This window comes from Tinamus guttatus, unplaced genomic scaffold, assembly GCF_059628265.1.
Source record: "Tinamus guttatus ecotype Peru unplaced genomic scaffold, ASM5962826v1 Tinamus_guttatus_pri_ptg000070l, whole genome shotgun sequence".
NCBI classification, from domain to species: Eukaryota; Metazoa; Chordata; class Aves; order Tinamiformes; family Tinamidae; genus Tinamus; species Tinamus guttatus.
Window position 1 is genome coordinate 23,509 of NW_028288604.1, and position 14,097 is coordinate 37,605.

Here is a 14,097-nt window from a genome sequence, read left to right on the forward strand (position 1 = left end):
CAGACTAGGTGAAACAAAGTTTCTGCTTGGCCAGGTAAATCCCAGGAAAGAGGGTCCCAGGTTGCAAGCAGGTACAGATAACAAATGCTAGCACTGCACAACACATGAGATGCTTTTACTCAGAACTGTGACATTTTGGAGCATTGATAAACAGGATGAACACAAGCCTGCCTGGCAGAAGAACCGTGACAGCACACTGTGCTGGAAAAGCAGAGAGCAAAACATGAAGTTTACGGAGACCATCAGCCATAAATAAGCTACGTTGACACGACTGGTATGTTAACATGTCTCACTGCAATCCTGTCTCAGCCAGTACTCCACCGAGGTTTTTAAAAGAACACATCAAACATTTACCTTCTTATATTATTTTCGGAATAAGCCAGTGTTGCTTGAGACTTTATCCTCTGCTGGTTCATTTCCAGAGACAGTCTCTCCAGGTCGTCTTTTAGCTGTTTATTTTCCTGCAGAACTTCCGAGATATCGGCATCGGGAGAGCCCCGTGGCCGGCACACGCTGCCACCACGGAATGCTCCTGCCGAGGACTCGCTCCTGCTGGGACTCCTCGCGCCTCCTGCTAAGCTATTCTGCTTCAAGTTCTCTGTAGGGTTTTCCTTATTAGCGGCTTTATTTCTGAAATTATCGTCAGACAGCATCACCATCCTTTCTTTCTGAAGTTTCTCTACAGTTTTTGTGAGGTTTTGTATTTCTCTATTCTTGGTGATCAGTTCTTGATTTAGTTTTAACAATCTCTCTTTTGTATTAGCTTGTTTCACTTGAGAATCTGTTGACTGCATGTCTTTGTTTTCCTTTTTACTTCCAAGTGTTAGCTGTGAATTTTGACTTTTAAGATTTTCAATTTCGGCCTGGAGGTTTTTAACAGTGACCAGATGGATCTCCTTTAGGTTTTGAAGTTCCTGTTCAAGCTCTGTAGAACTGGCTTTATCGCTGCTCAGTTTTGGTGATTCACTCATGAATTTATAGGCAAGTAGTTGCTCGAGCTCTACAAGCCTTTGCTCGTACTGCACCTGGGAGAGGGGAGCAGAAAGCACTTTCCTCAGCCACACGCTCCGTGCTACCTTTTTATATTATTTTCTAAAGGTACTGCATGGTTCTGCAACACAGGGTACGTATCAGCATTACTAGCAACACTACGCTCAATTAGTTCAGAAATTAATGCATTTTAGCCAATAAACTACAGCACATAAATCAGCTGTAAAAACAGCATTACTCAACACATTTACTACAAACTCATCCTGCTCTCACAATGAAAACAGTAGCTATGAGAATGAAAATTAAATTAGCATGGAACCCTCCATTTCATTTTTATGTAATTTAGTCCTGTTCAGATGGTAAGAAGTTGGAGATCCAAATTAATATCTCACTTTGCTGCCAAAAGAAATATCAAAATAAATCTTTATCTTTGTTTAAAAATCCATTCTGCATCACCCATAAGTCCGCTTGCAATTATTACTGTCACATACTTTAAAAGTTACACTTCATATTTTTTACATCATCAATAAATTTAACAGGACAGCTTGCTGTTGTGGTCATTTCTTTTCCCCCTCCTTTCTGAAAACAGAAGTGTGAATTCAGAGAGACAGAGTCTTTCTTCCAAGAAAGCTGGGGAAAAGCTGATGGGATTTTACCTCTTGTAAGCCTGGAGAGCCTCTGGCAGGTCTGAGAAGTTACCCACATGGGAAGAAAGAGCAACAACTGACCAAGGTTTTCCTCTCCTTTTCCCTAAGAGCCTATGCAGTTCACCTTGCCATAAAGTAAAATGCCAAATTTAAATGCTTCTTAACACAAATTTTAAGACTTGCTATCAAATAATTTATGGATAATAGAACGATTAGACATTCTTTGTAGAAAAGAAAAAGTTTATACAATTTTTGAAACAACAGCCTTTGATACAACAAGGAATGGAGCAAGCTGCTTCTCTGCCTCACAGGATGAAACCCACGTGTCCTATCTGTAAGGATATTTTAATGCCTTTGGCATTAAACGTCCTCTCGGTCTCAAGCCTCTACACTAAGAATTTTGGCGCTATTTGTGTTTCAGAGGCAGCAAACCATTAATATTCTGGTCACAAATTTTTCTGAGCATTTTTTCTTTGAATATGGTCTTTGCCTTCAATTTTCACCACTGGTCTGTTTTAAACTCCACTAACCTCAGAGCATCTCTTGTGGCTACTGAATACGACTGCAGTTTTTACCTTTATTTTCTGAAATTGTTGTTCCATAGCACGGAGACTCTTTTTAGCTTCATCATCTTTATTCTCCAGTTCTGTTTCTAACTTTTTTATTCTTCTCTCCAAAAAATCAATTGTGTTTGTTTTAGCTGAAAGATCATTGCTTTTCTCAGCAGCAGCCGCAGCATAAATCAAAGCAGGCAAAGAATTTGGATACCTTCTTTTTAGAATCCCTTCCATTTCTTTGATCTATCAAAAAGAAAATTAAGTTAGAAGTCAAAAGAGAAAATCCAGATGAAAAGCAAACTGAAGAGCACCCACAGAATGCTAACAAAGGTAACCCACCTAAAAACTGGGTGAAGACTGGGCACCAGAGATGCACATTTTAGGGCTTTTCAATATAGTGTTTTTTCACACTGCTTGCATTTACATTCTAAAAAGAGAACTTTAAGATCAAGTTTTTAAACTACATGTACATATACAGAAGAGAGTGGTAAGACTAATGAGTGTTTTGGAAAGGATCTTATAAAAGTAAGATTGATTAAGCTCAGCCTTTTCAACATTAAATAAGCAGGACTTGCTATCTCTTACTGGCTTTTCCAACATCTTCTATTTAAACAGAGTATGGTTCTATTTTATAATCAGATGGATCTTTTATTTACCTTTTTTAAAAAAAAAAAAAAAAAGTATTAACAATATTAAAGGTCAAGACTTAAAACATTTACTGTTTCCTGAAATTAAACTCACACTTCCACATTCCACTCCAATTTTCAACTATGTTACAGAGATTTCATAATGTTATTGAAATTATTCCAACATCAGATTACTGTATGTTATTTTATTGTGTTCATTAATTTAAAGGAGATATTAATAAACACTTCATTAGAACATCGAGTTATTTATGAAGTACATTAGTAAATGTTGAGAGAGGTTAAGGCACGAGGAGTAACTGCTCACTTGTCGCTCGAGATCCTGAATTCTTTTAGCATCTGCTGCTCTGTCCCTCAGACGTTTCTTCTGCTGCACACACTGATCTCCAGCTTCAGTTCTGAGCTTCTCGACCTATCCAGTTTATGAGAAAATAAACTATAATTTATATTCAGAGATACTTTCTTCTAATACAAAGATACAAAAGTTTCAAATCAACATAGTATAATGGAAGCACCTACAACTTAAGAACTGATAACAGTATTTTTTAAATAATTTCTAATTTTTCTTCAGATTCCTAGCTACACCTTAATATCAAAGAAACTGAAACAAGCCACAGGCAGAGAACTTCAACTCAGGGGCACTCTTGTTGGAAAGAGAGTAAATCTCGTGCTCCTTTTTCCCACCCTCCCAAAACACGGGTTTGGTTAATATGAAATAATGTAATGGACATTTGTCTTGCTTGAACACAGCATCAGGTAAGGAAACAGTTTGAGTTATGCAGGGCTATGCTCCATGATAAAAGAACAAAAGAAGGACAATATGTTGTGCCTAAGTAAATGCTGACTCAGGATCAGGGGAAGAAGCTGGATATTTGCAGTTTCTGCTCTCCCATAAAACCTGGCCATGAAGACTCAAAGCTTCAATCTGAACTTGGGCATGCTACATGTATCAGCCACTGCTGCCACTGTACAGGCCCATTACAGGTTGTAAAACCACAAATATTCCTATCCTGGCTTCTCTCTGAGTGATGCTGGATTGGAAATGTGCCCACAGCAAAACTTGGGGGCCAGCACAGAGGTTTTGACTCTTCTGCTGCTTTCTATGATAGTACAGCTCTTCACACCATTTTCAAATATTGGCCTGTCCTGAGGGGAAAAAAAAAAAAAAGTGCAGCAAAACTATTCTCTCTAAAAGCCAATGACCTATTGCTGAGATTTGAACGGGCACCTATCATACGGGAGTACAAGCTTGATGCAGTGGCCTTTAATGGACCTCCTCTCCCTGGCTTCTCTTTCAGAAGCACCTCCTTGAATCTGATCTCACCCATAACAAGCCATTAGGCAGCCTCCCAGACCAGTGATATTTAATTGCTAGGAATATTCTTTATTTCTGGGAACTTTAAGTCAATTCTACTAACAGGCAATTCAAATCTCAGATCTATTCAGGAATAATTCACTGGTTTCACTTGCTTTTTATGTTATTTCTTTTTAGCTCCCTTCTCTTGTAAACAATCCTGTCTGAGGAGCTTAGAGCTGATACTTGAGAGAGGAAACGTTGCCTGCGCTAAATGGGGGAAAGAGAAGGGCAGGAGGGGTCTTCTGAATTCTTCATGTAAAAATGGATTTGCTCTTTGAGGGCAACAAATTTGCAAGTCTTAAGGAAATGACATTGTAGCTGTTTCCAGAAGCATCATCGAAACACCAGCATAAGGAAACTGGTCCTAGGCAGGAGGCACTGGCAATTCTGATTGCAAAGGCATCGAGCGCTCATTTTGAATATAGAGCCAGGCACGTTTGATTGGAAGTTATGAATTCACATGTGTATTCTTAAAAAAGCTGGAAGCACTGTGAAGCACAAAGTTCCAATTCTTAAAACTAGAAAGCTCCTATTTCTTAAAAACAAACAAACAAATTAAACACTTGATATTATCACCTCTAGCTTTAGTTTCTCAATTTCTTCTTTCGCATCTTTAAGACGGGCTGCATCTTTATCCAAAAGATCCTGATTTTCTGCATACCATTGAAGTCTTCTTTTTAAATGAGCAATTTCCTGCTTGTATGAGTCTTCCATAATTTTCAATTCATATGATTTCTCACCTACAAGACACCTCAGTGAATACTACTGAATAATTTTTAGAAACAATTAGTCAACACTATCCTTTTGGGGTACTTTCCATACATTTTTCGCCTTCACAATTGGTAAAATTTTAAGACCAGAGCAAAACCAGATTTTTTATGTAAGTGTATTTCAAAAAAACTCTCTCCCCCTCATATGCAATAGTGTTTCACAATCTACCACAGAAAGTATTTAAAGCAGGATCTCAGATGAACCCATCCTTGGTCAAGTTATAGCAAACAAATCCTCAGTAATCACGTGGACAGCAGAACACACGTATTACATGTATTAGCCACACTTGTTTGGGATCAAGCTTTTGAGAAGACACAGGGTGGAAATTAACTTTCAGCACTGTGATGTCTGATATTGGAAGATGAAGGAGTCCAATTTGGGGTTGCCCTCTCATTAGAAGGCTAAAGTCAAATGGGAAAGAGTTCAGAGGAAAAAAAAAAAGAGTTGCACAGCATAAGTTATACGTAAAACTAGTCAAAATTGTGGTAAGCAGATCTAAAGAGGAAGACAATGTTCACATTAAGTCCTTCCATATGAACACAGTTGTCTTATTCCAGTTGGCATGAAAAACAGATTATTTATATGAACAAAGTCAGTAACCAAGAGTTTGGCTAGTTACCATAAAATGTTTTCTAATAGATTTGCCAACGAAATACTCTGCTATCTCTTTCACTGTATGTTTTTGAGAGGTTTAGACAGCACCTGGAAGTAGTCTAGATATATTTGATTCTGAGTCATATTTTAATAGCATATTTTAATTAAAGAAATATATATGAAGCACAATTATTAGCAAAATAAGGATCCTTTACCTGATGTGGAAGCAATCTGCACTTTTGCTAGATCTCTCTCTTTCTTTGCTTGTCCCAAGTCTACTTCAAGAGCCTGTTTTTCTTGTTTAAGCCGTTTTATCTCTTCATGTAATTTAGTTTCTTCCTTCTTAATTTTAGAGAAAGTTTTAAGGCAACAAAAAATACACACATTATTTTCATACAAAAAACGAACATACTTTTTCTCCATAGAGAGACTGACTCACACTTGTTGTGTCAAACTACGGTAGCAATTAGATTTCTAGGCTTGGTATTATTCTCAGTTCTGGCTACAGTACGACACAGGAAAACCGAAGTCAGACACAGGGAAACCTGCCACCTCTTGTAGGTAAAGACTCTCTTAGAAGTGTAAAACATTCCAGACCTCTCCTTGGAAAAGGTCACTGAAGAAGTTTTATTTTCAATACTAAAGAATACAACTTCAATGTCCTATCTTTTCACAAAGCCACAAGCTAGATTAAAATGAAGCTCTCCTTCCAAACCTTTACATCTCTCTAGGACTATACAAAACAACAAAGTCTCAAAAGAGCTGTTGCCTTAAAAGCTTTTTGCCTGCTTCTACACCCACCACAATTTACTGCCTTGCCACCAAATGAGGAGGTTTTGCTGTTAGGAGCAGGTGGTATTTGGTGGGGAGCAGGGATCCCTTCAGGACCTGGCTCAGCAGCTGGGGAGTTACAACCCCCCCAGGCCGCCCCTTCCTGCGGGCTCCCACCAGCCATTTCCGAACTGCCAAGGGACACGGAGGAGCTTCCAGTGCGTCTGTGATTACTTCCGAGTCTCCCTTTGACCAAGCATTTGCGATAATCAATTGTGGAAAATGGTTAACACTGGAAAAATATCAGCATGCTCCACCACTTTATTTACTTATGTTATTGCTCCACTGTAGGATGGTCATGCACTGTTTGCATGAGCAGGTTAAGAGCGTGCAGGGCGTGGAGCTACCTGTGCTGCTCGGAGCTCTGAAATCAGCTCTGTGAAACTCTGATTTCTGGCTGGTTCAGGAACCTGCATCACCCGTGGCTGGATATTAGTCATATTCACCTTTTCTCTAAAAAACAACCAAAAAAAGACAAGAGCAAAAAGTTACACGGTGTGGCAATTTAGCGTATTACAGTTGTTTATTAAAAACAGAACAAAACAAAAAACAACCGAACTCCAACATCAGCACAACTCGCCTAGGACTTCTCACAAGCAGACACCAACAAATTAGGAACAGAGCAGCTGTTCAGCTCGTTTCTGGCTTAGAAAGCAAGTCTTACAAGACCTAGAGCTCTCCCAAATATCCCTTTGTCCTTCAGTGTAGTGACCTCCGTATCTACCACATCATTTCCAACGATATCAAAACATTTTGACACTTGAGCAGAACTGTAATATCAGAATGGCTACAATATATGTCCTATACATTCTTGTAAGAATAGGAGGGATATTTATATTTTAGCACTGGAATAATCTGACTATGGAGAACAGCCTTCCCCCAGGTCTGTAAGATCAAAAGAGAGAGTATGAATTAAGTGCCTGTAATCAACAAAATCAAATCTCACAGAAGGGTCGAGGTTAGAAGGGACCCCTAGAGACCATCCAGTCCAACCTCTGGCAGACTGCGGCAACTCTCTAGAAACAAAATAAGCCGTGACTGAAAGATAGAGACACTTTAGATTAGATGCTTAAATAAGCCTACCTTAGAGCTATTAATTCAGACATTAAACACTGATTCTCCTTAAACATTTGTTCCTCATTTTTCTTGTTTTGAATTTGTAGCTCTTTCATTTGTTTGTATAACTTTTCATTTTCCTAAGATGAGACAAAGAAAGTTCATAAATTATTCTTTCACCCATTCAAAAATCACTCTCTGTTTGCCTTCTGAAACCCTGCAGCAGTGAAAGCAAATAACAGTTTTATTACCACATTTCTAAAATAGGCATCTACTTTCATTAGCTTTTTTCCTCAAGTATTATGTAGTGGCCTCTGCAACCTAGGCTGAGTGCTCCATGGGTACTAAGATTAACTAACAACAGGAAGAAGTTATTTCTTAAGTGATTAAGTTATTTCTTTCCCTGCAAAGCTACCTAGCCATATGGTTAGAGCACATACAGGATGGGTGCAGACAGAGCACAGCTCGGCTTGCCCACCTGCCGCTCCTGGGGGCAAAAAGTGTCACCGATCTGGGAGCTCCACAGCCCTCAACCAGCAAGATTTTGTGCCTCTGCTACTAAAAGTTGCTCAGCACTAGCCCGAAAAGCTGGTTAAACTGACCAGCAGCAAGTACTTCCAAGGGTCATTTAAGCCTGCAACATCTATTTATGTTTTCAACTAAAGAGAAATACGTGAGGCACCTTGATATGGTTCCTTGTCTTTCACATAACAGGAGCAGTTCATTGCATCTCAAATACAGAATCCTCCAGAATTATAATCCTGCTAAAAATTACTGTATTTTTCTACTACATTTTAGAAAAAAAAAAAGTATCTTCATGTTTCCATGAGGTGAGAGGTCACCTTATTTTTACAGTTTAGGACAATCATGTGCAGTTGGGGAAATAAATATTTTTAATGTGCAATATATTTTGTGCCCTTCATACAGAAAACTTCTTCCACCCCGTAGATACCAAGATAACTGTTTCAAACAGAAAAGTAGTAACCACTGTCAAAGTTGGGTTCTGAAACACACAACTAGCACACAGCACTCCATGCCGGGCAGCATACCTGTTGATAGCCTTGAATAATGACCTCTTGATCTTCAATTTCTTTTTTAATTTGTGTCAGTTTTTCTTCAGTGACAGGAACTGTTGCTGTACCATGGATCCATCTGTTTCCTTTAGCTAGCTCTTCCATGCTTCTTAACTTTAAGAAATACATACACAATTAACAGGAAAGTTTTGTTACCAACACAGAATTCTCCCCAAGATTTTACTTTAAACTCAGAGTATATTATAAATAAATCAATGTACATTAAGGCGTGAGCCAATAATAATATTGGCTCTTTATTCTGCTTTCATGATAAATAGGAACGATATAGGCAAGCTGGGAAAAATTAACAATGGAACTAGACTTCCTTTTTTTCCTAAAGTATTTAGGCAGAGAGGTAGAGGGGAATAATCCTGTGAATACTATTTTGCTATATAGCCAAAATGCAACATAGAAAAATGCAGCAAAATAACAAACTCTATGTAGAGAATTTCTCAGTAACAAGCTGTATCACTTAATCTGGTATTTTTTTTTAATTAAAAAGATTTATTAATATAAAATGTTAAATCTTTGCAAAAAGCTTGCTGCAGAACTGCCAAAACAGCTAAACAAGAGAACCTGGGATAACAAGATTTTAACAGGATTTCTGTAGGAAAAAAAAAAAAAAAAAAAAATCACATCTTATGAGGAATAACTCCACTAGTCAGCACACACACACAAGCCAGCAACAGATGTATAAAAATGCATTTTCTCCTCATTTGCAGTGAACTGAAAACAACATGACTGAATGTTCGCGCTGCCCCTGTTCTACAGCAGCAGGAGAGGAGATGGGATCGAGCACCTTGCTCTGGAGGAGGTAATTCTCTTGCCCCAGCTGGGAGAGCTCCCTGTCGTGCTGCGCTTGCAGCCGCAGCAGCGCGGCCTGCGCGTCCTGCTCGGCGCGCGCCGCGCGGCGGCCGAGCTGCTCCATGGCCCCCGCGCGCCGCGCGCAGCTCCTCCTCGGCAGCCTCAGCTCGGCGCAGCAGGCGCAGCTCTCGCTCGCAGCCTCCGGCAGCAGGAAAGGGCCAGTCCTGCTGAAGAGGAAAGCAGGGCAGCGTCACACCGAGCTTACCGGGGGCTTTTGTTTGACCGGCTTGTCTGACTCTTCGTAATGTGCTTGAGGGGGAAAAAAATACACTACCAAACCAACACCAAACAAAACCACCCTCAACATTTTCACGATTTTCTCTAATGATCTACTTTCCCATTTCCTAAACACGTATGGGGGAATAAAACCCCCAAGCACACAGGAAATAAAGCACTCTGGGAGCCAACAGCCACTAAACAGCTACCAGGGTTAATCTACTATGCATTTTGCCCACTGAAAAGAGCAATGATCAAGGGATTCATTAAATAAATGGTTTTCTATTTATACTAAGGCAGAAAGAAAAGCCGTGACTACAAATTCAGTCAGCTGAGAAAACTCACAAGTTTTTTTTTTTTTTAAACGTTCAATGCAACAGAAGCACAAAACCAAACAGAACTACTAGTTAATATTCTTGACAGAATACTTATACTTACCAGTTTCATTTAAAATTATATCCCCCTCCAGCGAGATAATAAGTTTTAAGAAGTTAAACATAAGAGAACTAGCCAAGCAACTGAAAGCAGTACATTTATACTGGCACATGTAAAAGCAAAAATCAGTATTTCACTAGATTTTGTATTCAATATTTCAGCATTTGCCAATCTTGTGATTATTACATAATTATTAAAAGAATATGACAAAACAGGCTTGCAAATCAAGCTATAGGGACTACAACTAGCAGCAACACTAACTTACTCACATGCTGATACTGGCTGTGAGAGTCCACGACCTGCTGCACACCATCACCAACAGCCGAGTCGTCAGGTGTAACTTGGTTAACCCCCTCCTTGGGCGCAGACCTGATAATCCTAGTAGCAAATAAGCCTTCCTCATTCAGACATGAAGAAAAATAGAACAAAATTACATTCAACACTTTACTCATTATAATGTTCTTTAAAATATATTCTCCTGACCCATCCCTGTGATCCCTTGAGAATGCAACTAGAAAACAGACCAGGACTGTGAATAGCTGGATAATAAATCCTTCATGAAACAAGATTAGTCAGTTGTCTGGCCAGCTATCTAAGTATACACAGATACACATATTCCAAGCCCTGCTGAAGATCAGACACAGCAATTTATGAAGGGGACTTTGGAATGGAGATGGCATACGAAGAGATGGAACACCTGCTTGGGGCAGCTATGCCTCCTTGGGGCAGCAAGCAGCAACCTGAACAGGTTTTTAAAAAACAAAAAAGAAACAACAAGGAAAAACCCAAACAGGGAAGTTCACCCTAGAGAGCAACTAACGTATATGTTAACTGTTTATAGTTTAGTTTTCTCATATAAGGATACTGAAATAGAAACAATGAGATGGTGATTTTGTTTTTCCCCACGAGTCCATTTGAAGAGAGAATTACCTTTAGGTCCTGCTTTATCTGCTGGGCTTTTGGCTTTCAGGCTGGACTTCTTGAAAGTTTCTTTCAGTGTTTTCTTTTCGCTAGACGGGGAAGGCTGTTTGGAAAGTGAAGCTGACTTCCCATATCCCGAACTCCTAACCAATCCACGAGGACTGTGCAATGGCTTCTTTTTATGTAGGGGTGTTGTACTTCTGATGCTCTTGTACGTTTGTTTAGTTGTCACTGATCCCAGTCCTTTGCCCTTCGAGGACGGAGACTGCAGTGCCTGTAACAGAGCATACTTTTTAGAAACCAGACTTCAGTTTTTGGTGTGGCCTTTGCTTGGAAAGGGTAACCTTCGCTTCTACAACAGAACACAGAGCCAGTTACTAGGATAACACAACAATAAGAGCAGAAAAAAAAATGAGAGTATTTTGGAAAGTGTGCCTAATATAAACCAACACGAACCACTTGTTCAGATGCCCTGGGGAGTCTGGGCCCTTCCCTTGATCGCTGCAGCCTATCCTCTCTATCCTTGCCAATTCCATCGGGGTCTATCCTTGGCATGGGGGGGCTCTCCAGCCTGCACCTCTGCACATTCACACGAGGGAAGGCCCCTGGGATGGGGATGCTGGAGCTGGGCGCACAGGGCTGCAGCAGACTCCAATGCACTGGGCTGGAAAGCCCCAAATTGCACTAACAGCAGCAAAGGTAACTTGAGCGTTTCAAGAAAATACAAGCTGCTTCTTGACTCCTAAGCGTACGACAGTAATCTTCAAGTTACAGGTGATTCAAAAATCAATATTTAAGAGCTGTTTGATATGACCTGGTTATTTTTGCTGACCAGCTGTGAAAGCAGAGAGTCGTGTGCCATCTTTTCCTTCACTGAGCCAGGCTGTGTTTCATCCATCTCGGCTTCCTTCTCCGTCTCCCACAAAGGTCACCCCCATTCACAGCTCTCCGAGGAGAGAGGCTCTCTCTCTGCTGAACTTTTCGAGCAAGTTTGTCTCCCAAACTGTGTTACTCTCATGCACCTTGAATGGCTCGTGGCCGATGAGCTCCTTTGCTGGGCTGCCTGTCAGTTCCACAGGGCTATGACAGAAAGGAATAAAGTCACATAAAACAAAACTCTTGTGTTTTGCACTTCTGTTGCTTCAGAAAAATAGGGCGATTTTCCCCTTAGGTATGATCGGTAGAGACTGCTTGAAGCTGAATGAGATTCTAGCTACTTTTAAGAATAATACTCCACCTGATCCAGTTAAAAAGCAAAAAAGACTAGGCTAAAGATTCACTCCCATAAAGCAGGAGCAACTGCTTTTGTGGTACTGAACAAAACCAAGCACAGAATTAACGCTAGTGAAACAACGAATGGGAACTTCTGCTGGGTGCAATCACACGTTCAACTCCCAAAGCTCATCTGCAGAGCATAACCTGTTCCCAACAGCTCCACGACCTGCATGCCATGCTCTGGACACAACAGCAAAGCAGGACTTAAGTTATTACAATCCTTAAAATACATATTCTGAGATAAGTACCTTCCAGGCTCCAAATTGAAACCTCTGGCATCATAGGAATCTCCTTTAATAGGTTTCATCAATTCTTCAACAGTTGGTAAATCTAGTAAATGCAGAATAAGTTAAAAACCTTATAAAATGCACTTGCAAAAGGCTAGTATTAAAAATATTTAATAAATAGAATAACCAAGATCACTCATTTTCATCTTTCTCATTCTACATCTTTATATGATAAATGTCTTCCTTCTAACCACCCTGAGGCTGTTATTGCTGAAACAGGCTCTCACTTTACATGTTTAGATACCATTTAAAAATTTTTCATTTAATACAGAGGGTGTCATCAGTGTACAGAGTATGAATGATTAGCTCATTTTAATTTCAAGGATTTTTTGTTTGATACCCATATCATCATTACACACCCCCAGCTTATAAAAGCTGTATGTTTGAAGTGAGAAAGCCAGATCACAGCACGCTCCTGATTCTGTCCTGCAGCTCCTTAGCAACATAACCAGAAGTATTACAGCTCTTTTTAACCTAGACAGAAGAAAATGGGAAAACAGCTTGGAAATCACAGCTTTGTCTTGCTCTGTGACATTCACCTGACTCAGTAGTTGATACATGTCTGGAGCAGATGTCATTGCTCTGTGAAGCACCTGGCACCACGCACGGTGCCGCTGCCCCTGGAGCGCCGTGCGCTTTGTGCTCCTCGGCGTCTCCCCAGGACTGCTGCACGTGACGGTACGCGTCGTGCAACGCCTCCACGTCGCTGCTGGCTTGCCCATAGGAAGGGCCTGCAAGGTAAAAAGAGAACAAAAGAAAAAAAACCAAATGCAGGCTCACAAGGGACACTACAGAATTTTCTCTTCTGGAAAGTGACCCGCCAGAGCCCACATAGCAGTTTCTAGCTTTGTCTATTATCAGGTAAGAACAGCATTTTCAGTTCTGAGAACAACAATAACAAAATCCTGATTACTGCCACAAAATTAAGCAGCTGTCTTACTAAGCAGCACGTGCTACTGTACCTTAAATAGCCTCATCTCCAGTTGGCATGCATTTGTTTACAAGTACATTCTCATTAATAAACTAAGAGCATATGAGTCTACTACTTTAACAGATGCCGTCAGAGTCACGTTCTGGATGTAAACAGGGAACATTCTCAAACTGATCTTCATACAACCATTTATTTTATAACTGTGTTCAAAGCAAAGTTCTAGATATGGTCAATAACACAGGGAAACCACACTGAAGTCACCAACAGGCTGCGATGGCAAAAGCAACTTTACAGTAAATTTCTAGCAACCCACAGAAGTACCAGTTCTCCCCAGAATATTTCCTTCTCAAGATTTGTTACTAAAAAGTAAATGCTTTATGTTCACTGACAATCTAAGACAACCTTTTTTCCATGTTGCTAATACTCCAGAGCCATCATTAAAAAAATGACAACTTTACCTGTTTCATTCATTGCAATTCCAGTAACTTCTTGAGGCAGACACTGTTCACCCACATCTGATGTTTCAGCTGCATCTGATGTTTCAGCAGCCTTCTGAACTTCTGTAGTTGAATCTTGTGAGTCAAGTAATACTATTAAATGCAAGAAGAAAGACGTTAAAATTCTCTCATTTATACTTTATCTACAGTG

At 40.0% G+C, this 14,097-nt stretch overlaps 1 protein-coding gene across 1 annotated transcript in view; it reads right to left on the minus strand.

Annotated features, from left to right (window-relative positions):
- The window catches only part of LOC148595729 (centrosomal protein of 162 kDa-like), a 33,748-nt gene that overhangs the window by 4,913 nt on the left and 14,738 nt on the right, over window positions 1-14,097 (minus strand). Inside the window, 18 exon segments of the mRNA XM_088519754.1 lie at window positions 355-1,025; window positions 2,213-2,437; window positions 3,146-3,250; window positions 4,772-4,935; window positions 5,776-5,902; window positions 6,739-6,844; window positions 7,475-7,587; window positions 8,497-8,634; window positions 9,320-9,454; window positions 9,456-9,548; window positions 10,305-10,433; window positions 10,979-11,245; window positions 11,771-11,880; window positions 11,883-11,924; window positions 11,927-12,036; window positions 12,480-12,561; window positions 13,058-13,249; window positions 13,908-14,039. Coding sequence (XP_088375880.1) covers window positions 355-1,025; window positions 2,213-2,437; window positions 3,146-3,250; window positions 4,772-4,935; window positions 5,776-5,902; window positions 6,739-6,844; window positions 7,475-7,587; window positions 8,497-8,634; window positions 9,320-9,454; window positions 9,456-9,548; window positions 10,305-10,433; window positions 10,979-11,245; window positions 11,771-11,880; window positions 11,883-11,924; window positions 11,927-12,036; window positions 12,480-12,561; window positions 13,058-13,249; window positions 13,908-14,039 — 2,941 coding nt within the window.